The 22,807-nt window shown below is 45.9% G+C and overlaps 1 protein-coding gene across 1 annotated transcript in view; it reads left to right on the top strand.

Annotated features, from left to right (window-relative positions):
• The window catches only part of EYA2 (EYA transcriptional coactivator and phosphatase 2), a 201,420-nt gene that overhangs the window by 136,991 nt on the left and 41,622 nt on the right, over window positions 1–22,807 (top strand). Inside the window, exon 9 of the mRNA XM_036419140.2 lies at window positions 5,291–5,374. Coding sequence (XP_036275033.1) covers window positions 5,291–5,374 — 84 coding nt within the window. The remainder of the gene's footprint in view (window positions 1–5,290; window positions 5,375–22,807) is intronic.

Below are 22,807 nucleotides of genomic sequence, written 5' to 3' on the forward strand. Positions count from 1 at the left end.
CATCTGCGTGGGTAGGAAATACCATATTATTATTGGGGCCCCTCTCCTCCCAGAATTGTATGAGAATTGGGGGGTTTAAGTGGTCTCAGGAATCAGAAGAAGAGCTTCTAATGTCCAGTGTGGCTTGGTCACTGCCACCCTCCTCACCGACAGTGCCTGCTGTGGTCAGTGCAAGTCTACCACTCTCTGGGGTTTCCGTGCTGTGCATCAGGCATGGAAATCCTTGTTGAGGACAAGAACCTTGGACTATTAGCTACAATCCTTTGGTTATAAGCAACAGAATCCAGTCCTGGATGCTTAAGCCAAAAGGATTTTACTGGGAGGAAGTCATGAAACCAGGGTTAGAAAGAACCGTCGCAGGGAACCCTTGGATGCCAGCCCCCGCTGGAGGCGAGCCATTTGATTCTAGTGCCACGTCACTCCATGTTCCAATGCAAGGAGACAGCATCCCATGGTCCTGGCATGGCTCTTATGCTTTCCTCCGATGGACAGTCCCACCAAGACAGCACACAGTGGACAAAGAAGCAAACTGATGCTCTTGTAAGTAGGAGGGTGGCCCAAATAACAGATGCTCACCACCAGGGCATTTGACGTTTACCCAGTATTCACTGGTAGGGCTGTACTAGTTACCCAGTGTTCACTGGTAGGGCTATACTAGTTACCCAGTGTTCACTGGTAGGGCTGTGTTACTCAGCCAGTGTTTGCTAGTAGGGCTGTGTTACTCAGCCAGTGTTCACTGGTGGGGCTGTAGTGGTTATTTACAACTGGTGCCTGTCCCAGTATTCCCAGATGTTAAGTATTTGGGACATCACGCTGACATCATGCTTGTCCCCTACATTTGGTCCACCTCCAGCAGCCATCTCCTCTGGGAGTTGACCACCCTGGGAGCCTGCCACGTGGGACTGTTCTCAATCCAGGGGATTTTGTCTTTGCTTTTCCTCTAATTCTTAAAGGCCCCCACCTTTCAAACTTGGGGAGACATTGCACAATCCCTTCAGCAAAAGGAAGAGGGAATGTTTTGACTCCAGGCGGTCCCTGCTTTCTGCCCTCCCATATTCCTGAGGGTTTTCTACCAGCTTGAAGTTGCCGAGCTATAGGAATCACCCAGAGCAATCCATACTTCAGTATTTAAAAAACAATATGCTTGTATGTTCAGTCAGCTGACATGGTTTCTGCTCTTGGTAGGGGATGGTGGGGTAAAAAGACATTTTTTTCATTAAACTGAGAGGGAGGTGGAGGTAGCATGGAAGTCGCGGATTGCAGGGTGATATTATTCTGGAAACATCTGCTTCTTGATTCCAAATTAAGTACCACTGGGCAGGAACAGTTGAAAAGGTGTGAGCCGTGTTTCACTTCTGTGCTTCTTGTCACAGGGAGGGTTTGCAAGATCGCACCTCCTAAGTCTTGGCAGTTTTGCTAATGACTGAAGCCCGTGAGACAGAAATTATATATAGAAGTGGAAAGCAGGAAAATTCTGAGTGTGTATTAGTTTAAATTCCTCGACTTCAGGTGCCAGAAACCAACTTGAGCTAGCTTAAGCGAAAAAGCAGAATTTATTTTAAGGATACACAGATTCTCTTAGAACCCAAGGACAGGGAACAGTGGCGTATCAGCCTAGGACCACAGGTAGCCAGGACAAGGAATTGCATTTACACTTCTGTCCCCTGTACCACAGCGAAGGCGCCAGAAGCTCCAAGCAAGCATGTCTTTTGAGTACCCCAGGCACAGCCCATTCTGCTTTTCTTTTCTTTTTTTAATATGTTTTTATTGATTTTTAGGAGAGAGGAAGGAAGAGGGATAGAAAGGTAGAAACATCGATGAGAGAGAAACATCATTGACCACCTGCCTCCTGCATGCCTCCCTACTGGGGATCGAGCCTGCAACCCAGGCATGTGCCTAATGGGAATAGAACCGGTGACCTCATTGTTCCTGGGTTGAAGCTCTACCACTGAGACACACCGGCCAGGCTCATTCTGCTTCTAACTGAAGCCATGTCTTTCCATTTTTCACCTCTTTGTTCATCTCTCTCTGCAGACTGGCCTTCCCTGGCCTTCACATGTAGCCTCCAGCAACCACCCAAAGATGATTAATTTCCTGCCAGGCCCTAATTTTAAGTTCCCAAGACAAGGCCTCTGACTCAAATGGGGTTAGTGGCCCATCCTAGAGCAAACCCAGTGGGCTAGGGAATAGGGTTACCTGCAGAATGGCCCCCAGGAACTTGCCCACTAAGGATCTAGGCCAGCGGGATAGAGTGCAGGCTATTGGGGGCAGGGACAGGCCTTCTTCAGAGGTGATGTAGGTAAATTCATTGAGCCTGCATTAAATTTGAAACTATTTGCTGATTTTTTTAAATTATCTTACTAAAATGTCTAAGTTTAACCAACCTAGTTAGTTCAGATAAATTAGGACTAGCATATTTAAACTTCAGAAGCCCTCCTCAAAAACAGTGGTTTTTGAACATTTTACTATGACCCAAAGTAAGAACTATACTTAATATCATGACCCAGCATTTGCATATGCATAAATATATAACAAGACAAAAATAATATGCAGGTCTGCAGTTTGAAAAAAAAAAACCTCACAAAAAATAATATGCAGGTCTGCAGTTTGAAAATCCCTGCACTAACTGACCTTTTTACTTCTAGATACAACCCTTCTCTTTATCTTTAAGGGCATGGCAAATGCTAAAGAATAAATACAGCCACTGAATTCCAGAAAGGTTTTAAAGGTGGCTCGTTGACAATGGCATACTTAGCAGCTCCATTTATCCCCCATTCTGACGTTGCCAAAGACTAGCTACGTAAGTGATCACTAGGCCTTTGGTTCTTAAAAATAATGATCACTAGGAAAATTAGGACAACAGTATGAAAAACAAGGTCCAAGTAAAATAAATAAAATAAATATCAAGAAAGGTGAAAGAGAAAGGAAATGTTTAAAATTCTGATTGGTTTTCTTATAAAGATTGAAGATCTTGCATTCTTAAATTAAGAGGCAGAGTAATACCTTAATCAATAAAGAAATTTTAAAAAAATTAAGATGCAGAGCTATTGGGAAAGGGACACTCAAAGGCAAACAACGAGTGTAAATTTTTAAATGTCAGCAAGAATCAGGAGTTTAATAGAAGAGTTGGAAGAGAAAGTTTAAGAAATCTATCAACAAAAAAGATAAAATTATAGAAAATACATTTTTAAAGATAAGTAGCATCAACTCAGGATGTCTAATTTGACTATTGGAAATTCCAGAGAGAACAGTGGGAAAGATGGAAGGAACTTATTTAAAGAAAAAAGATCGGAAATGTGAATTGTATGTATGAAAAATAGACCACACCTAGATATATCTTTATGGAATTTTGAGGATACCAAGTATAAAGAAAAGATTCTTTTAAAAAAATTCTAAAGAGGAAAAAAAAAAGTAAAACCTACAAAGGAATGAGGACCAACAAAACATCAGACTACTCATCAATCACGCTGGACACCACAAGCTGAGGAATTCTTTCAAAGGACCAGAGGGCATTGTTTTCCTGTTGGAATTCTGAACCCACAACAACTGTAGAGCAAAATGAAGATATCACCAGATATGCAAGAATTCTGAAAAATTATTTCCCATGAACCCTTTCAGAAGAAGAAACTCAAAGATGTACTCAGGCACAACAAGGAAGAAAAGCAAGAGATTTGGGATCTAGGAAACAGCAGATTTGACCCAGAAATAACAGTCATGCTAGCTATGCAGCAGACTAAAGATGATCCACACCATATTAGAGCATTCTGTCACGGAAGATGGACAACTTCGATACTGAGGGTGTGGCTGAATTTGAGATTCTAATAAAGGCACATTAATGGAAATGAGAAAAAAATTAAGGCAATTAATAAACTCCAGCAAAAACAAAGTTATATCTAACAGGTATGATTCCTATGTGAACAAACTGAGACATTGCATCATTTTAATTGGATGGAGTGCAAAAAAGGAGACTGATCTTGATGGTAAGAACAGTCTTGGCTCTGGAGTTAGAACATTGGTCCTACGGAGAATGAAGTGAAATTCTAGTACGTTACTTGGCTTTACAGTGAACAGTCTTCACAAGATGTGAGTGCTCTTTACTGGTTACCAACTTATAAAAGCAACATATAGACAGAGCAGAGAAGCCTTAAGTGTAGTTATTAAACCAAATGCACAAACCAGTTTATCCACCCTGACAATGCTGAAATAAGGTGAACACTGATTGAGGGGAGGGAGTAGGGAAAAGGCTAGGGACTCCAATATTCATATCTTCGTATTGGATTTATTGTTTTAGCCAAGGAAGAATATCCAAAGCTGATGGAAAGGAAAATAGAGGCATTCATATATGGGGGGAAATAAACCCCAAATCTTTCAGTCAAAAAATATTGTCTAGAGTTGGCACATCAATAAACAAAGATATAAGTGTGTTATTTAGCCCTTTGCACTCCGAACCGTTCTGGACATTGGCTACCAGCTACTCTCGACGCTACTTTGCGGCGGAAACGTGCATTTACAGACCCCCGTATTATTTAGTATAATTTTGGAACCAAGTAACGTATTATAATGATATTGGACTTATATGAATTGGGTGACATCGAGGAATGTATATTTGCAAAAAAAAAAAAACCCAATATTTTATTGTTTATAATTTTGTACAGTATGGTAAGTTTTGAAACACTCCCCAATATGCATTGCAGGCTGATTGCATGTTTGACAGTAATAAGTGGTTTGACGCCTGTCTCAAAAAGTTGCGTTGAAATAACTCAATTCCCCGTAATCACTAATAAACTGCAATGTCCCCTGAGAGGAGACATCCGAGTGATATGCTAGAATTCCGATGTCCCCTGAGAGGGGACAGCGGAGTGCAAAAGGTTAGAGTTAACCAAACAGAATTGCTAAAAAGAGAAATGGTCAGAAGTAGCTGGACTTAACGGTGAGCTGTGAATGTCAAATGCTAATATTTCATTTTGTCAAGTGAGCTATATGATTTTTATTGCTATTTCTGGACTGAACTTTTCCTTTTTTGAGCTTTTATGTGGAAGGCAGGAACGGGCTTCTTGGTTCTGGCATTGACTGGGTTGAGAGGAACCCAAAACTTGGCCATCAGCATACTCTTTACACAGCTGAGGTTGGATGGGGACGTAAGGACGCATCAGTAGGTCGAATGTTTTATAACTTAAAGATGATGTTTTTCAAGACTTCTTTTTCCTCCAGGGAATTAATTCCTGCAGACATTAAGTCAGACACAAGTGAGTCCATTTGTCTCCATTCTCTTCCTCTCTTTTTATCACAGCGTGTGTTCGTGTGGGACTTGGATGAGACAATAATTATTTTTCACTCCTTACTCACGGGGACTTTTGCATCCAGATACGGGAAGGTAAGAATCCATTTGTCTCTCTTTTTTTCCAACATGACTTTGTGTGCAGCTGATTTGTCCAGGGAATTGTGGGGGCAGTTTATGAGGCAGCTTCTCTACACAAAAGCAGTCCCTTTGGGTCTGCCTCTGCTGGAGAAAGCCTACGGAATTTTCCCCTGACATGTGAACATTGAATTAGCTTCCCCTTCTATTGTCTCCCATGCCTTTTCTCCCAACACATGAAGCATTCAACAACCCACTTGATAAGATAGAAGCTCATAGTCGTTGGCTACCTTCTTTCTAAGAGGGCCAGGATACGCTGCAGTCCAAACCCGGTAATCCTAGCTTTAAATAAAATGAGGTGAAATCTTTTTTCTTCTTCCCTGTTGTTTATCTTAGTGTTTCCAGCAGTTGGATTTAATTTTCCTTCCGTTTTTCTGAGATGAGGGGGAGGCATTTTGTCAGCTCCAGCATGGAACTTAGCAGCAGCTTTGCAAATGTATCCCTGACAAATGATGTTGGGGAACCATTCCCTTAGAATTCCGGGTAGTTGCTAAGGGCTGATTGGTGGCGAATGGAAGAAACATTGAAACCACCTGAAGAATGCAAAAATGGGCTCAATTGCGAACACCCAAACCCTGCTGATTCTTTGCATCCATCCTGTGGGCTTCCCAACAGACGACATGTGATGCACCAGATGTCTGCCATCCCTACAGACAGGTGGGGGTGGGAGGGTGGCGAGTTCCCAACTCATCCGGGGTGAACGACCTGTTGGCAGCTGCTTCCACGCCTGGGTAGGAACCATGAGACTCGCCAGCGCCTGGAAAATATTTCTGTTTCTGTTTAGAGACCAGGAATATGATTTGACATCACCTCATGGTTTTTCCAGCTGCTCGTGTTTTTTATGGGAGGTATAACAAGCTGGATGTGCAATTAGCAAGATAGATTTATCGTCTGCCATTATGTTGTAAAGAATATAAAAATGGTGTTGGTGGTGCAGAAATATCTTACGGTTGTAGGAATGCCGTTAATATGTCTAGCAGTGCCTGCGGGAAATCCCGCATGCGTGTTTGGTCTATGCACAGGTTAGGTAAAGGAGGGCAGAGTCAAGAGCTGCAGAAAACAGCCAAGTGGAGTTGGCCACCATTGCCAAGAGTTGGGGCTGTTCCGAGGGGCTGCTGTAGGGAGTTGCTCTCCAGCTCTGGGTGTTCTGCAGGTTTTCTACCCACCTTCACCCTGGTCAAGTCACCTTCCCAAAAAGCATTCCTTCACCCTTCTTTCCTTAGAGATAGCCCACTCTGAGGTTGTACACCTTGTGCAGCAATCGGTTCTCAGGAATGGTATAGGGCTTTGTCATCTTGAGGATGATTTTTGTGTCTGTGTCCCACCACCACTTCTTAAACCGAATTGTGGGCTCCCTCAAGACAGGGGCAAAGCCAGGAAAGAGCTGCTTTCAAAAAACCCCATGTCACCTGGTCCATAGGATTCCTCCTTGCCAACCACCTCTCCAACCCTAACACCTAATCCCAGCTACCCTCACCTCCAGCTATCTGGTCTCTCAGCTCCCACTCTTGCCCTTTATAGCCCCCCACACAAGCCTGGTCCTATCACTCCCCTCCTGAAAAGCCATCCGTGGGCTCCCATTGACGAGCCCTAGCCCCAGCCTCCCGGGCTCTTCAAGAGCTGGCTCTTGCCCCCCTCTCTAGCCCCATCTTCTCCTACTCATCCTGAGTCGCTTTCTGTCCTTGAACCTGCTACGTTCGCCCATATCCGCTGAACTTCTTCCAGAAAAAGAGCCTCAGACAAATGAGTGCGGGTAGTTTATTTGGGGGTGGAATCCAAGAGACATTCGATGCAGAGGGAAGAAATGAGGCAGCCCATGTAACATGCATAAATAGTTACTATGATAGCTGGGGTTCAATTCCACTGGGAACCCTCAGAGTTGACCCACCCAACAAATGAGGGTGCTGATATACTTATCAACAGGCTCCCTTCTATCATGGGTTGAGGGCAAGGAAAGCCTTGGCATGTACTGGAATAGTGACAGCTGAGGGGACCTGGGAAAGAGGCACATTAGAAGCCTTTACTATATCTATAAAGTTGTTTTACAAGGTCAAATCCTATTTATCTTTTCAGTGCCTCCAAGAGGACTTTCCATCTAAATTGCATTTCTCCCCATAACTGTATTTTTTTTATTTATAATTATAACTCTATACTTACTGTTTTTATCCCTCCTAGGATATATGTACAGTGAGGGCAGGGACCATGAACATTATTTTATCAACCCAACAAGTCAATGCATGGTCCAGAATTGCTCAATAAATATTTGCTGCATGAATGAATCAGCATGATTCTCTAGAATGAAAGCTGTGTGACGACAGGCACTCTTTCTCCTTTTGTGTTTGCTGCTTTGTCCCTGGGGCATAGGACAGTGCCCCCCACATAGTGGTCATCAAATAAATATTTGTTGAATAAAGGAAGGAAGGAAGGAAAATAATACCAAAACAAAAGATTTCTAACTGATGGCTGCCAGCCAAATTCAGCCTGCAGACATTTTTAGTTTGGTCTCTAGAGTGCTTGGAAAAAATGTGAATTTGTTGCCAACACTTAAAAATCAGGAGACTGCACAGACCAAAACAATCTAGATTTCTAGCTCTTCTTGAAAAATTAGAAAATCTGTCTATCCTACATTCCCAAAGGCAGCTATCAGCAGGAGCAGAGTAGCAACTGCCTTATTATCAGGCTGTATGCTCTCCAGCCCATCCACAGCCCCAACACGGCCTATTTAATTTGTTTATGGGGCCCTGCTGGCCCCATTAGCATCTGAATTTCCTTCTTTTTTTTAATGCCATATCATTTTTGAGTGAACATGTCTTTTTTAAAGTATATATTTTTTATTGATTTCAGAGAAAAAGTGAGAGGGAGAGAGAGAGAGAAACATCAATGATGAGAGAGAATCATTGACTGGCTGCCTCCTGCATGCCCCACACTGGGGATCAAGTCTGCAACCCGGGCATGTGCCCCTGATAGAATCGAACCTGGGACCCTTCAGTCCGCAGGCCATCACTCTATCCATTGAGCCAAATCAGGTAGGGCTAGCATCTGAATTTCCACATTCATCCTAAAATTACAGAACCACAGAACTTCAGAGCTGGAAGGATCTAGGAGACCATCATGCCCAATTAGTCTTCATGGTACATAAAGAGAAACTGAGGCTCAGCAAAAGATCATCCAGGACAGAATGAGTCATATTTCAGGCTCACATACCTCCTTGTGCTCTCGGGATGTGCAGGGAAAACTGAGATGAGAAGCTATTGGAACCCCCAAGTGTCCTGTGCCATCTTCATTAATTCCCCTCTCCCTCCTCCATCTCTCTCTTAGGTGAGAAATTAGTATTTTTTGTTTACTAAATTCAACAACCCTGAGAGAGATTCAAAATAACTGTGGCTTAAACAAGATAGAAAATTCCCCTAGCCCCGTGGTCGGCAAACTGTGGCTCTCGAGCCACATGTGGCTCTTTGGCCCCTTGAGTGCGGCTCTTCCACAAAATACCACGGCCTGGGCAAGTCTATTTTGAAGAAGTGGCGTTAGAAGAAGTTTAAGTTTAAAAAATTTGGTTCTCAAAAGAAATGTCAATTGTTATACTGTTGATATTTGGCTCTTTTGACTAATGAGTTTGCCAACCACGGCCCTAGCCTAATTGGAGTAGCAGTTCAAGCTGACAAGGCTGCTATAGGACACCAGGGAACTTCTGTCTTACTCTCTGCCATCTTAGCATTGCCCTCGTTGCCAAGATAAGACATAGCTCACTCTGTATCTGGATTCTAGCCAGCTAAAAAGGGGAAGAGGAAAAGGGAAGTTCACCCCTCTATCTTTCATTTCATTTTATTTTATTTTATTTTATTGTCCCTTTTTTTAAAGGCCAGACCCAGAAGTTACACATATCATTTCCACTCACATCCCATTGACTGGAATTTGATCACATGGCCACACCTAGCTGCAAGGGAGTCTGAGATGTGTAGTCTAGTCATATGCCCCATTAAAATCTAGAGGCTATTTTTCTCAGAGGGATAAAGGAAGAATTGCTATTGGAAGACAACTAGCAATTTTCAGCACAAAGTACCATGTAATAAGAGGAAGAACAATGAAAGAAAAATATTTGTGGAAAAATAAAATCAGTGCTGTTCAAAAGTTCTGTTCAATTGGATTTGTAGGTCTGAAGATCCAAAGAGAAGTCTGGACTATAAACTTGAAGGTCATAAAATTATAGAAGATCTAGACTCTAGATTCTAGAGGAATAGGAGAGCATGAGCCCCATTTTGCAGACAGAGTAACTGAGACACAGGGAGGTTATATAGTCAAGGTATTCACAACAGACCTAAAACACTTGGCCTTGACTTTTTGCCCATAGCTCTTAATCTTTGTGCTTTTCCAGTAGCTGCAGCCATGTGGAGCTTATTATTAATATCTAGTATTATCAACAGTAAAAATAAAAATTTTAAAATTTAAAGAAAAAACAATAGCTAGTATCAAACAGGACTCTCAGTGTGAAGAATAGATTATTTAGGTTACAATGGAAACTTACTGGATCACAAGAAATGAAAATTCCAGGGGTATATGGGATTCAGGTTGGGCTGGATCCGGGAGCTCAAGCAGTATTCTCAGAGTTTAGTGTTTCTGCACCCCTCAGCCAACTTTCTTCATGTAGTGGATCCCTCTCAGCAATCCCAACTTGAAAAGGAGACCTTCTACTTCCCAAATTCCAGCACAACTCTCAGGCTCAAATCTCACTGCCCCCAACTGGGTCAAATGCCCATCCACTCACCAACCTCTGTGCCTCTGATTGGCAAGCCTAGATCAACAGCCCACTTCTGGCATGGAGAGAGTAGAGAATCAGGTCGGCTCCATCCCAACCAAATGAACCCTGTAAAAAGGCATGGTCCCCCAAAAGGAACTTTAGTGCTCTTTCCAGAAGAGGGTGAAGGCGATGGAGGTCCAGAATTGGCTCTGAAGTCGAAGACCCCTGTACATCCACGCCATTTGTCTGTGGCCATTGTATTGAGCACCGTACAGGAAGCAGAAATCATATCGATTGTGGTCCTGGCCAAAGGGGTGGCTCCGTGTTTACTTAGGGAAATCAGACCAGCAGACCTAAAATGATGAAGGAATGATTCAAAACAGAATGTTTGAGTTTTAAAACAGAAACCGGGCTCTCTTCCTGTTCCCAGGCAGAGCATGTGCTGCTCGAGGCTGTCATCTCTCTACTTCCTTTCCACTTCTTCCTACCCGGTTCTCAGAGCCAGAGCATCCCTTTGGTGTCTGTACCTTCCCACAGGCTGTGGATCCATTAGGCGTTCCCTGGAGAGCTGGCGGAGCCAGAAACTGCCACCTCTTTCCTGACCTCCCCCCTCCCGCCCTGTCCCTGAACTCTGTTTTTTCCAGCTGAGATCAGACAAGGTGGTCAGGAGTCTCTGCCTGTGGCCAGGATTCTGGGAGGGATTACTCAGCAGTCCTGGGCTTCCCAGTGGCTCAGCCCAGGCTCCTTCTTTGTAACTTGCCTTCCAGACAACTCAGTACCAATTGGAAACTCAACTCCAGGCCCAGTTGTGTGTGTGTTTTTAATAACAGCTTTAGTGAGAAAGAATCACATACCATAAATGTACCGTGTTAATGTGTACAATTCAGTGGCTTTTAGTATATTCAGAGTTGTGTAACCATCACCACTGTCTGATTTTAAAACATTTTCATCACCCAAAAAGAAACCCATAGCAATTAATAAACATTCCCTATCTCCCCCTCCCCACAGCCCCTGACAACCGCTGATCTTCCCCTCTATGTAGATTTGCTGCTTCTGGACACTGTGTATGAACTGAACCATGCATTATGTGGTCTTGGGTGTGAGGCTTCTTTTACGTGGCATGATGTTTTCCGTGGCCATCCACGCTGTAGATGCACAGTCCTTTCTTCCTTTTTGTTGCCACGTAATTTTCCATTCTACCACGTTTGGTCCATCATTCAACACTTGGCAGTTGGGCTGCTGCCACTTATGGCTGTTATGTCCAATGCTGCCGTGAACATTCGTGGACATACATTTTCAATGCTCTTCGGAATATACCTGGAAGTGGCATTGCGGGTCATATGGTAACTCTAGGTTTAAGATTTTAAGGAACTGCCAGATTGCTTTCCAGAGTAGCTGCACCATTTTACATTCCCATAAGCAATGTGTAAGGGCTCCAGTTTCTCCACCTTCTCACCGTCACTTGTTATTGTCCGTCTTTTTGGTTATCACCCTCTTAGTGGATGTGAAGTGGTATTTCATTGTAATTTTGATTTGTATTTCCCTAATGACTAATTATGTTGACTGACTAATGATGTTTTCTGTTGCTTATTGGCCAGTTGTAATATCTTCTTTGGAGAAATAGCTATAGTATTCGAATCCTTTGCCCATTTTTAGTGTGTCTTTTTATTGTTGAGTTGTAAGAGTTCTTTATATATTCTGGATACAGGTCCATTATCAGACATATAATTTGCAACTATTTTCTCACATTCTGTAGCTTTTCTTTCCACTTTATTTATAGTGTCCTTTAAAGCAGATACATTCTGAAGGCAGAACTTACCACAGATGTAACGTGACTCCTTATTCTCACCCCCCAGGCTACAAGGATGTTCTGTTTTCTGCCCACGGCCTCCCTCTGAAGGGACCTGGTCTCTTCTCCAATTAGCTGGACAAATTCTTCAATTCCCGCTGGACAAATTCTCCCCTTTTTTGCATGTTCACTATATACCGAGTGCACTTCTATGAATGTTCTTATAAGCTGGGCCTCAAAGGCGGACACGGAGTTGTTCATGTCCTTTGTCCACACACGTCCCCTTCTTGTTCCACCTAGAGCAGGTGGGCGTGTTTCCTTTCAGACCCACTCATGCTCCCGCCCCCTCCACGGTTTCATGTGTGGCTTCTTGTTTGCTTTCCTGTAAAACTTGAATTTTTCTTTTGTGTGCATTAACTCGTCACGTCTGTCAATGGCATTAAGTACCCGGCGCTTCTCACGTTTCCCCCTCTGCATGGTGGTTCTAGATGCTTCCACATTGCCACAAGCCCAGCTCAGTGGTTCTCAGCTGGAGGTGATGTAGCCCCATAGGACGGTTAGCAGTGTCATAAACACGTGTGGTTGTCACGTCTTAGGGGAGTGCTGCTGGCATCTAGTGGGTGGAGGCCAGGGATCCCGCTCCATATCCTGCCGCACACAGATGGTCCCCACAACCGAGAATTATCCAGCCCCAATGTCCATCGTGCTGCTATTGAGGAACTGCTGCTCTGAACCCAAAGTCCCATGTCTTCCTTATCCGCGGCCCCCGCAGGGAGGACACCAGGCTCCGCTAACTGCCCACCAGCACAGACAGCCGTGTGGCGAGATTCCTTTAGGACGGCTCTGAGCCTTACCCCACTCTCTCACTGAATCCCCACCACAAACCTAGAAGGCATGGCTGCTCCTGCGATGCCCGTTTGCGGAGAAGCTAGGCTCCGAGGTGGAGCGAGCCAGCCAAGGTTACCCAGCTTGGAAGGAATGAAAGTTAGGATGTGGCCCACTGCTCTGAACTGTGTATCTAAGCAGCACCCCCAGGGGTCACGGGAATGGACTGGGGTGGAAAATAAGAGGCTCTGGAATAAACCTTTCTGCTTGGCCTGTGAGCTCCAAGAGCACAGGGACTGGGTCTGCTGAGTCCATAGCTTCATCTCCTGGCACCCCGCAGTGCCTGGCACATCCACTTGACAAAAGTTTGTTGAGTACACAAGTAAATAAACAGCTTGTGGATAGGGACTTTTCAGCGTGTGTGATTGCAAGCACGGCAGGAAAGAGGTTCCAGGGTGCCTGCCCTCGAAGGAACAAGTCTCCACACTGTGACAACACAGGGGCCTGTCCGCGTCCCTCCAGGGCCAAGATGCTGCGTGCCATCTGGCCTGGCCTCCCCCGGAGCTCGGCCCACAGCAGGGCTCAGCAGAGGCTGTGGGGTGTGTAGCAAGTGGCTCCTCAACGCTTGGGGCCACTGACACTTTAGCAGGTGGAGGATCTGGGATGGGGCCACGTGACCCTTGTCGTCTACTGAACAGAATCCTTTCCTTCTGTGTCATACTTCTTTAAAGGGCCAGGTGCCCTGCTCAATCTGAAGAGATTCGTTTCAAATTGGAAACCCATGGTTATATTTGGCCTGAACACAGGTTTAGTTGCGTCTCCTGGGATTTTCTTGAATTCTAAAATCATCGCTAATAGCCCTAGCCGGTTTGGCTCAGTGGATAGAGCATCAGCCTGCTGACTGAAGGGTCCCAGGTTCGGTTCTGGTCAAGAGCACATGCCCAGGTTTCGAGCTCAGTCCCCAGTAGGAGGCATGCAGGAGGCAGCTGATCAATGATTGTTTCTCATCATTAATGTTTCTCTCTCTCTCTCTTCCTCTTCCTCTTCCTCTCCCTCTTCCTCTTCCTCCCCCTCCCCCTCTTCCTCTCCCTCTCCCTCTCCCTCTCCTCTCTGAAATAAAATAAATAAATAAACGTGCTGGGATTGGATTTTCAGTGAGCAGCATAGTGAAGGCCCCACTGTTATCCCTCAGCGTCCCCATTTTCATAGGCATGATGGCTGGGCACCTGTGACTCTCGGAAATGTTCTTCACAGTGTCCCACGTGCCACCCAGAGGGACAGAGGCCAGTTGCCCACAGCAGCAGCCTGCTCATTCACCCGCCCTTGTTGCCTTCCTTTCTCTTCCCCTGACCCCCACACTCTGCCACCAAGTGCTTCCCAGTCACCTCACCGGGAAGCTGCGTGCACCTGAATCCTAGGCTGGGGGTGCTTCGGGAAGACGCAGACTAAGCCATCGAGGGGCTGTGATGGCTCAGACTTCTTACAAGAACTCGAACACTTCACTGGCAGACCCCTGCGGTAACACAGGCCCCCCTGGCTTCTGGAATGTGGTCCAGGGACCAGCATCTGCTGGACGTGCGGTCTCAGGTCCCATTGCAGAGGTACTGACCTAGGATGGACATGTCAACTTGACTTCCAGGTGTTTCCTTCACATGTTGGTCTGTGAAGTGAGATGTAAGCCATGAATTCGCCTGGTGACAGCTTTTCCCAGGGGTCCAGCCAGCCTCCTGTGGGCCCAAGAGAGGCTGGGCAGGGAGCACCTGGCCAGAGCATGCCCCCCGTGCCCTTGCGCTCAGCCAGGCCTCCCCGGAACCATCCTCAGCCGTGTTATTACAGGGTCCCGGCTCGGGTTCCAGAATCCAGTCCCCAGCACAGTGCCATCGGGATGTAATCAGATCCAGTTGGCGATACACCGCCTGGCCTGTCCGTTACTGCTTTACAAACCTGAGAAAAAATTTAAAAAAAAAAAAAAAAAACTAAAAAAAAACCAACCACTTTTATGACCCTGCAGTTAAAAACTATTTGTAGAAGTTGCTAAGGTTCAAATCAAAAGTGCCCTCTCTGGAGGACTATTAGTTAACTCAGAGGACCGCAGTCTTTCCTTCTCTTTCTTCCCGTCCACCTTTGAGATGCAGCTCTAATTCACGTCTGCCCTCCGCCATCCAGAGCTTTCCATCCTCTGACAAAACACAAGCCAAAGTGCTTAAGGACATCTGTTTATTTTATTTCTTTAATGAGAAAACCTTCCTGCTTCCCCGGGCTCAGCTGTGTTTATTTACCTTGTGCGAGCCATGTGAGGCGAGCACCTTGGATGGCTCAGGCCCGGCCGGGCCCTCCCTCGCCGCGGCCTCCAGCCCTGCCCAAGGAAAACAGAGTCCTTGGAACTCTATAAAATAGATTTTCAAAATAAATACTGCCTAATTCACTCGGTAGATGTGGATTAAGTCAAGATGAATACAATTTGGAAAGGATTTTCTGAGGAAGTCAGAGATTTCTTTCCCCCACTGGGGGTTAAGCCTTGTATTTAAAATCTCCCCCTCCCCACCCCCAGCCCTTTTTTCCGTTAAGTAAAAGGCATTTGGTCTTTGCGGCGAATAAAGACGTGGTGGCTTTGATTGGCCCTCTCCTGCAATGATTATTTGCTTTGTAGGATGAGGGATGGTGACTTAACTCATCACTTCTTTCCATCCAGTCAGGGCAAGAAGCAGACATCTGCAGCTGTCATTTTGGCGAGGGGGGGTGGGGGGGCTGAGGAGGAGGCTGGAGCTTTGAAAGATGTCCTCGAGGTGAATGACAGTTGCCGGGGCCACGGGCTGGGGGGTAGGGGGCGACCCTTTGTAGATTTAATCCCCTGTAATAGCGCTTCCCCAAGTGCCTCTGCTTATATATTTCAGAGCATTAAGGGATTATTTCCAACATAAAATATAGTTTAGAGATGGTTTGGGGTTGTCAGGAAGGTGCTCATTAGCAGAGACTGCCTTTGAAGGCCCGTGCTCACTGCTGCCAGGAGGGAGACCTCGCATAAGCACTCGTCGGAGGTGGAGAGTTTCGGGCTAGTGAAGGCTCCCGATGCTCTCATTTTCCACCCGCAAATCTCACACATGCCAACTGCTTCCCCCGGCATCTTTGGCCAACTTTCCCCACCCCTTCTCTTAGTCCCACCCCTCAATGAGTACTGAAGGGCAACTGAAAAAAAAAAAAAATGATGGTAATAAGAGGGATTTAAGTCTCCTATGCAAAATCTACAACAAATTGCCGGTTGGGGAAGAGTGAGAAGCTCTTTTGTCTTCTGTAAATACAGGGGTTGCCGCTCACAATGCTAAGCGGTGAAAAAAATATCCCAGGTACCCTGCGAGCCTCAATAACGGGAACAATTTGCCTTCACACTTAACTAGCAGGTTGAGAGGCTGTCTCCCCCAGCGCCCCACCTGCCCTGTCTGCGGTACTTATTTTCCAACAATAGGGCTCTTGAGCTGCCCAAAGATCACTGGAAATCCGGAGAGCCCCTGGTGGTGAGGGTGTCGCTCCCTGGATGGTGGGAGGTGTCAAGGTGGTTGTCTTAGGGGAAATAGGAGGTCATACACACACACACACACGCACGCACGCACGCACGCACGCATGCACGCGTACACGCACACGCACACGCACACACCATGCCTATTTCCCACACTTCCTAGGTAAATTAGTGAATTTGCAGGCCTTTCTGATGGCAGGTGAGGGGGAAACTTCCATGCACATTCCCCTGAAGGGGCCTAATTCAAAGTAGAAATATGCAGTTTAAGAATCTCTTTGGAAAAATCCACCCATGGATAAATGGATAAACACATCGTAGGGTATTCACACAATGGAATATTTTCCAGCTGTACAAAGGCATGAAGTTCTGATTTGAGCTACAACGCGGTCCCAAAAAAACATCATGCTAAGTGAAAGAAGCCAGACACACAACGTTCAGAGGCTGTGGAGTTCTATTCATATGGAATGTCCCGGACAGGTAAAGCCGTAGAGATGTGCCTCGGGGATATGGAGTTCCTCTTTGAGCGGGTGAAAATAGGTTGGAACTGTCTAGCTAGAGGTTTGCTCATCTGTGAAACCGGAATAACCATTCCTGCCCCACTGACCTCAAAAGACCAGGCTCCTCTGTTTCCCAAAGGGCACTGTGGGAACTGCTGATGGAGGACAAGCTTCCCGGAGCCCGTAAAAAAAATGAACATTTTTTACTTTAAAAATTGGGGTGTTTTGTTTGTTGGTGTGTTTTTAGCTTCTCTTCAGCTGGTTTGGTGTCAGGGAAACGCTGGCCGTATAAAACAAGCTGTGAATCGCTGCCGCCTCCTTTCTTTCCCGGCCAAGGTCTCGGAGAACTGGTGCTAATTATTCTTGAAACGTTTGGTAAAACTCTCCAGTGAAATCATCTGAGCCTAGAGACTTTGTTTTCGGAGGTTTTTAACTGTGAATTCGGTTGCTTTCATACTTGTAGCTGTTTCATCCTGGGTGAGTTTTAGGAGTTGTGGTTTTCGAGGAACTGGTTCATTTCGTTCATTGTCAAATTTATGTGTCTAGAGCTAAATTAAAAATAAATAAATAAATAAACAAACTATTTACTTTCACGGTGACTTTCAGTTAGTAGCATAGAAGCCATACCCAGACACCTTCAATTATAGGGATAAAAACTATAAATCTCTCCCCACGTGTATGGCACTAGTCATGAGTCATAGCCTTGGTCCTCAAGACAAAACTACAAGGTAGACATGGAGATCATTGTTCTACTCAGAGGACACGGAGGCCAAGACTGTCAAGCTAGCAAGAGGCAGAGAAGGAAACAGATCCAGAACCCCAGAGGCGATTCCAAGCCTTTCTGCATCCGGGCTGACCACAAGGTCCCCAAGTTCAAAACTTGCAATCTAACCCTGTCAATTTCTCCCCATGTCAGACATTCTGTGGGGTTTTTTCTCATACACACAGAGCTTGTTTCTGCCTCAGGGCCTTTGCACTGGCTGTTTCTGCCCCTGGCTGGCATCTTTGTTTCATTTGGGTCTTTGCTCTGATGTCACCTCCTCAGAGAGAACTTCCCTGACCACCCCTCTCTAGTAGTCCTCTATAAACCTCAAACACATACACATTCACTGTGTGTATTCTCTCTCTCTCTCTCTCTCTCTCTCTCTCTCTCTCTCTCTCTCTCTCTCTCCTCCCACCCACTAAACCCCCACCCCCAGCAATCCTCATGTCTCATTTTCTTCAGAGCACCTGTCACTGTCTGAAATGTGTCTTAGTTTTTCCTGGCCCTCTCCCTCCAATAGAATGCAAGCTCCATGGGGCAAGGGACTTTCTTGTCTGAGAGCAAGGAGCCAGGTAACATAATAGTCTACACCAGTGGTCGGCAAACTCATTAGTCAAAAAAGCCAAATATCAACAGTACAATGATTGAAATTTCTTTTGAGAGCCAAATTTTTTAAACTTAAACTTCTTCTAACACCACTTCTTCAAAGTAGACTTGCCCAGGCTGTGGTATTTTGTGGAAGAGCCACACTCAAGGGGCCAAAGAGCCACATGTGGCTCTCGAGCAACAGTTTGCCGACCACAGGTCTACACCAGCAGCTGGCAAACTACATCCATCTTGTGGGCCAAATCTGGCATGCCACCTGTTGTTGTTTTTTTAAATAAAGTTTTATTGGAACACACCCAAGCCCATTTGTTTACATTTTGTCTATGGCTGCTTTTTTGCTACACAGCAGAGTTGAGTAGTTGTGACAGAGATCGTATGGGCAACAGAGCCTAAAATATTTGCTGTCTGGCCCTTTATAGAGAAGGTCACCCACTTCTGGTTTATAACATGGGCTCTGGAGCCAGACTGCTCAGGTTCAAAGCCAGCTCCGAGTCTAGCCAGTGACCTCAGGCAAGTCCCTTTGCCTCCCTGTGTCTCAGTTTCCACCTGTGTAACAGGGGTCTAACAGCAATGATACTTACCTCATCAGGACTGTGGGGAGGTTTAAATGAGCTAATGCATGTGAAGTGCTTGATGCTGTGCCTGATACACAGTGAATAGCTTTTGTAGAGTAAATGGATAAATATCATCATTGATAATAATGAATGAATGAATGAATGAATAAAAGTCTTTTAAAGAACTGCAGCTTTGGGGGCTTGTTGCTGCTTGTGTCAGAATGTCCCCTCCGTGGAAGGCATGCTGAAGTTTTCCTGAAGAGTCACCGAGTTGAGGAGGAATGGTGGTGCTGGACAGACTCAGCAGGGGCTTGCTGAGTGTCAGGCTCTGTTCTAGGCACTTGTATGAACTTCTGTAAACTCCGTGCCCTGCAGTCCCCCTGGTCCTGGGCATTTAGGGTGAACATCTCACTTAGGTCTGTCTGGAACTTCCACATTTTAAACACTCAAGGTCCCAGGTCCCAAGGACCCCCTCAGCTGGGGCACATGGGGACAGCTGGTTTCCAACTCTACGTTCGCAGCTCCATGTGTCTATTTTTTTTTTTTTTATTGCTTTTGACTTTAAATGTATATCCTAGGGAATGCTTTAAACACTGGTAGATACCTCCAGCCGAAAGAACGTTTTTTTCAAAGGATAAACCGACCTGGGAGACCGAGCGTTTGCATTTGCGTAAAGTTCCCAGAGAGGAACCTGCGTAGACATCTGTCTTTGTTCTCTTGAGTTTGACTGGGATTTTATCAGCGGTAGTCAGCTTGACTCTTTTGTGATCCAGCCATGATGGGATTTATCTTACAGCTCTTTGGGTAAAATTCTTATTAGTACAAACAGACCCATTTGCTGAGCTAAGGTCTATTTTCCGTGTTCTGTGGAAAGGCCGGGTTGTTGTGTGTTCTTTAACTGACTGTTCAAACATGTGAATCAACCTGTTTTTTTCTTACAACCATCATTTTCTTGTCTTCCTCTTTTAAACAAGCTGATCTGTTTTCCAGGAGTTTCCAAGTAATTAAACCCAATTAAAACCATTAAATTCTCTCTTTTAATGACAACTTTATTATTCAAAGCTAACCACAAGGAGGAGATTTAGCTGGCAAAGCCCTCCATTGTGTGTTAATCCATCCCTAACCTCTGGCTGACACTTCCCAGAGATAAGCCCCACTGAATAGGGAGGCTGGTTTAATGAATAGCTCTAATTAATACTTTTCTTCCTTGTGGCAGAGTAATTATTTGTTCAGCTTGTAAACAGCTACTTGGCAGTGATTTTTTTTAAAAGGCCCAGTTGGCTTGCATGGTGTGATGGCTTTGATTGGTTTGGTGTGTTTGTGTGTGTTTTCTTTAAGAGGGAGGCGGGAGAGGTCTCCCTTCCAGGAGAGGTGCAGAAGCTCATTGTCCTGGGACGGCAGGGTAATCGCAGAAGAAAAGCGAGGCGAGCGCAGGTGGCGGGCTGCCTGTGTGTGTGAGCTGGCTCCAGAGCGGGCACGCCTGCCCTTTGCAGCAGAAGTCTGCAAGCCCAGACAGGGTCCCACCGAGACACAAACCTGGCTCTCGGCAGTCTGGGCGCTGAGATGAGAAGGAAGGGCCCGATGGAAAAATGCCAACCCGAGCTTCAACCCTGCAGTAATCCCCTGACCTGCCTTCAGGTAGTGCCTGGGAAAAGGACAGCCACGGGCAAGTGCTGAAGGAGCCCCCAGGAAGAAGTCGTCCTGTGAATAAGGGCTCACCCCCACCCAGGACCACAAGCTCTGAGCCCACACCCACTACCATGCTTTCCATAATGCATCTGCTCCCCTGCTCTGCCCCTCACTTCAGGAGGGGAATGCCACAGCTGCCCACACCGTACAGACGAGGAAACGGCACAGCGACTTCCCCCATTCACCCACCTCCAGCAGGAAGGGCAGAGCCGGGCTCGCAGACAGGTCTCCATGCAGTGAGGGTCTCAAGCGAGACAGGAAAACAGCTTCTCCCACTCAGCTGGTTGACAGATTAAAATTTTTTTAACCGATCCCTTAGTTAGACAGTCAGTTTCATTAACAAGGTTGCCCACTCTGTAAGTACAGAGTTGATTGACGGACAGTAAGGCCCAGGCCTTTTCATTATTTTAATCATTGGAGCAGTGGTTCTCCAGTGTGTGGGAAGGGGTTGGGGACGGGGTTCAATTTTGCTTCCCTAATTCCTGTGACAATGTCTAGGGGCCATGTGGGCTGGCACTGGGTGAAGGGTGCTGCTGGTGTCTAGTGGGTAGCGGCCAGGGAGGCTGCTAACCACCCTAGAGGCCTCAGCACAATCTCACGGTGAAGAACGTTCTGGCACAGTGGTCAGCAAACTCATTAGCCAACAGAGCCAAATATCAACAGTGCAACGATTGAAATTTCTTTTGAGAGCCAAATTTTTCTAAACGTAAACTTCTTCTAATGCCACTTCTTCAAAATAGACTCGCCCAGGCCGTGGTATTTTGTGGAAGAGCCACACTCAAGGGGCCAAAGAGCTGCATGTGGCTCGCGAGTCGCGATTTGCCCACCATAGATCTGGCGCAAATGTCAACTGTGCTGCGACTGAAAAACCTGGATTTATTGAACACTCACATTTCTCACTCTAGAGATATTTTATAAGGACACAAAAGCAATATTAATGTGCTCACTTAATCAGACCCCATAAAGACTGGGTCAAACCCAGTCTTAATTTAAATTAAGTTATTTAAAACTTAATTTTAAAATAATTAAGTCATTATCTTAGTGGTGTAGACTGTTCACCAGGCCACCAGAAGTGTTTCAGAAACACATCTAAGAAGCCAACAGTTCTCACCCAAACATGAGCCACGGATGACCTTGCTGGCCCAGGACTGTTTGACAGCCACGTCCCAGTTCCCAAACATCTACCTCGACTTTCTGTGCCAGCTTCCTTCACAAAGGCCTCATGAGGAGCACGAAGCAGGGTTAAAGCGAAGTTCCTCATTCCGGAAGCTTCGTGCTGAGAAGTGGTCAGGATCCTCCCGGTGCCTCTTGGGAGCCACCAAGACCTTCCCCTCCTGGGAGCTCTCAGAGCTGCGTTCGGAGCAGGAGAAAGAAGCAAACAGCCCCAGGCCTGGGCCTGCTCAGAGGACCAGGACTGGGAGGGCGCTTAATGGGCAGGATGTCAGAACTCACGCATCTGGGAGTAGAGACTGGGCTTTCCTGTCCTCATCTCAAAGGATTGACCGTGGCATTCCGCCTGAGCCAGCCCTGGTAAAGGCGGCCCGGACCAGGAAGCAGCTGGCACGGTCACTGTGAGAACGAGACAAGACGAAACGACATTTACATTGTGTTGTCTTCTGCTTTTAGTTTGCTCCGTTGGTTGGTTGGTGGGTGGGTGGGTGGGTGGGTGGGTTGGGTTCTTTCTGAAAGTTGGCTTTGGAAACATTGCATTTGATAACCATTAGTGGACCCAGAGAGGCCCTAACGTTGGTTACTAAAATGGGTCTTTCCATATCACACCTCTTATTGACTCCTAGGATGACATCCTAAAAAAGTTACAGGGGTACCAGTAAGTGTGTGGGGAGGGGCGTAGAGGCGGCGGGGAAGCAAAGAAAGGGTTTTGGGCCCTCTAGGGTCAGCTAAAGTGATCTGGTTTCCAATCTCCGCCAAGGTGTCTGGTTTCCATAGCGCCATTCCCGGCGTTGGGGCAGGGAGGAGGGCAGTGAGGAGTGAGGATTTAACAAGGGAACTTTGCTTTTTCATATCAAGTCCAGGAAATGAAAGCACCAATGCTCAGAGGCAGTCAGGGGAGATCTTTCCCAGCCCCAGGGTCCAGCTTTATCCTCCCAAAGCCCAACGGTTATAGAAGGGAAAGCCAGTCTGAGGCCTGGGACAGGAATCAGGGCTGCGTTTTCATGGCAGCTGCTTGTCAGTGCTTCCAAGGATGGAAGTGTAATTTCATTCAATAGACCATTCATTTCACTAAAAATAGATGTTCAACCCTCTTAAATGAGGCATTTGTTTTTGTTTAAAAATCTGACGAGAATCTGCCTTAAGCTCCTTTCCCCTAATAAAGTATTTTATTTGATGTTATTAGTTCCAACAAAGACATATTCAGTGAGTAAAAAGGTTAAGATTTGGGCAGTTCTTCAGCAGATAG

The sequence above is a fragment of the Pipistrellus kuhlii genome, unplaced genomic scaffold, assembly GCF_014108245.1.
Source record: "Pipistrellus kuhlii isolate mPipKuh1 unplaced genomic scaffold, mPipKuh1.p scaffold_m20_p_6, whole genome shotgun sequence".
NCBI classification, from domain to species: Eukaryota; Metazoa; Chordata; class Mammalia; order Chiroptera; family Vespertilionidae; genus Pipistrellus; species Pipistrellus kuhlii.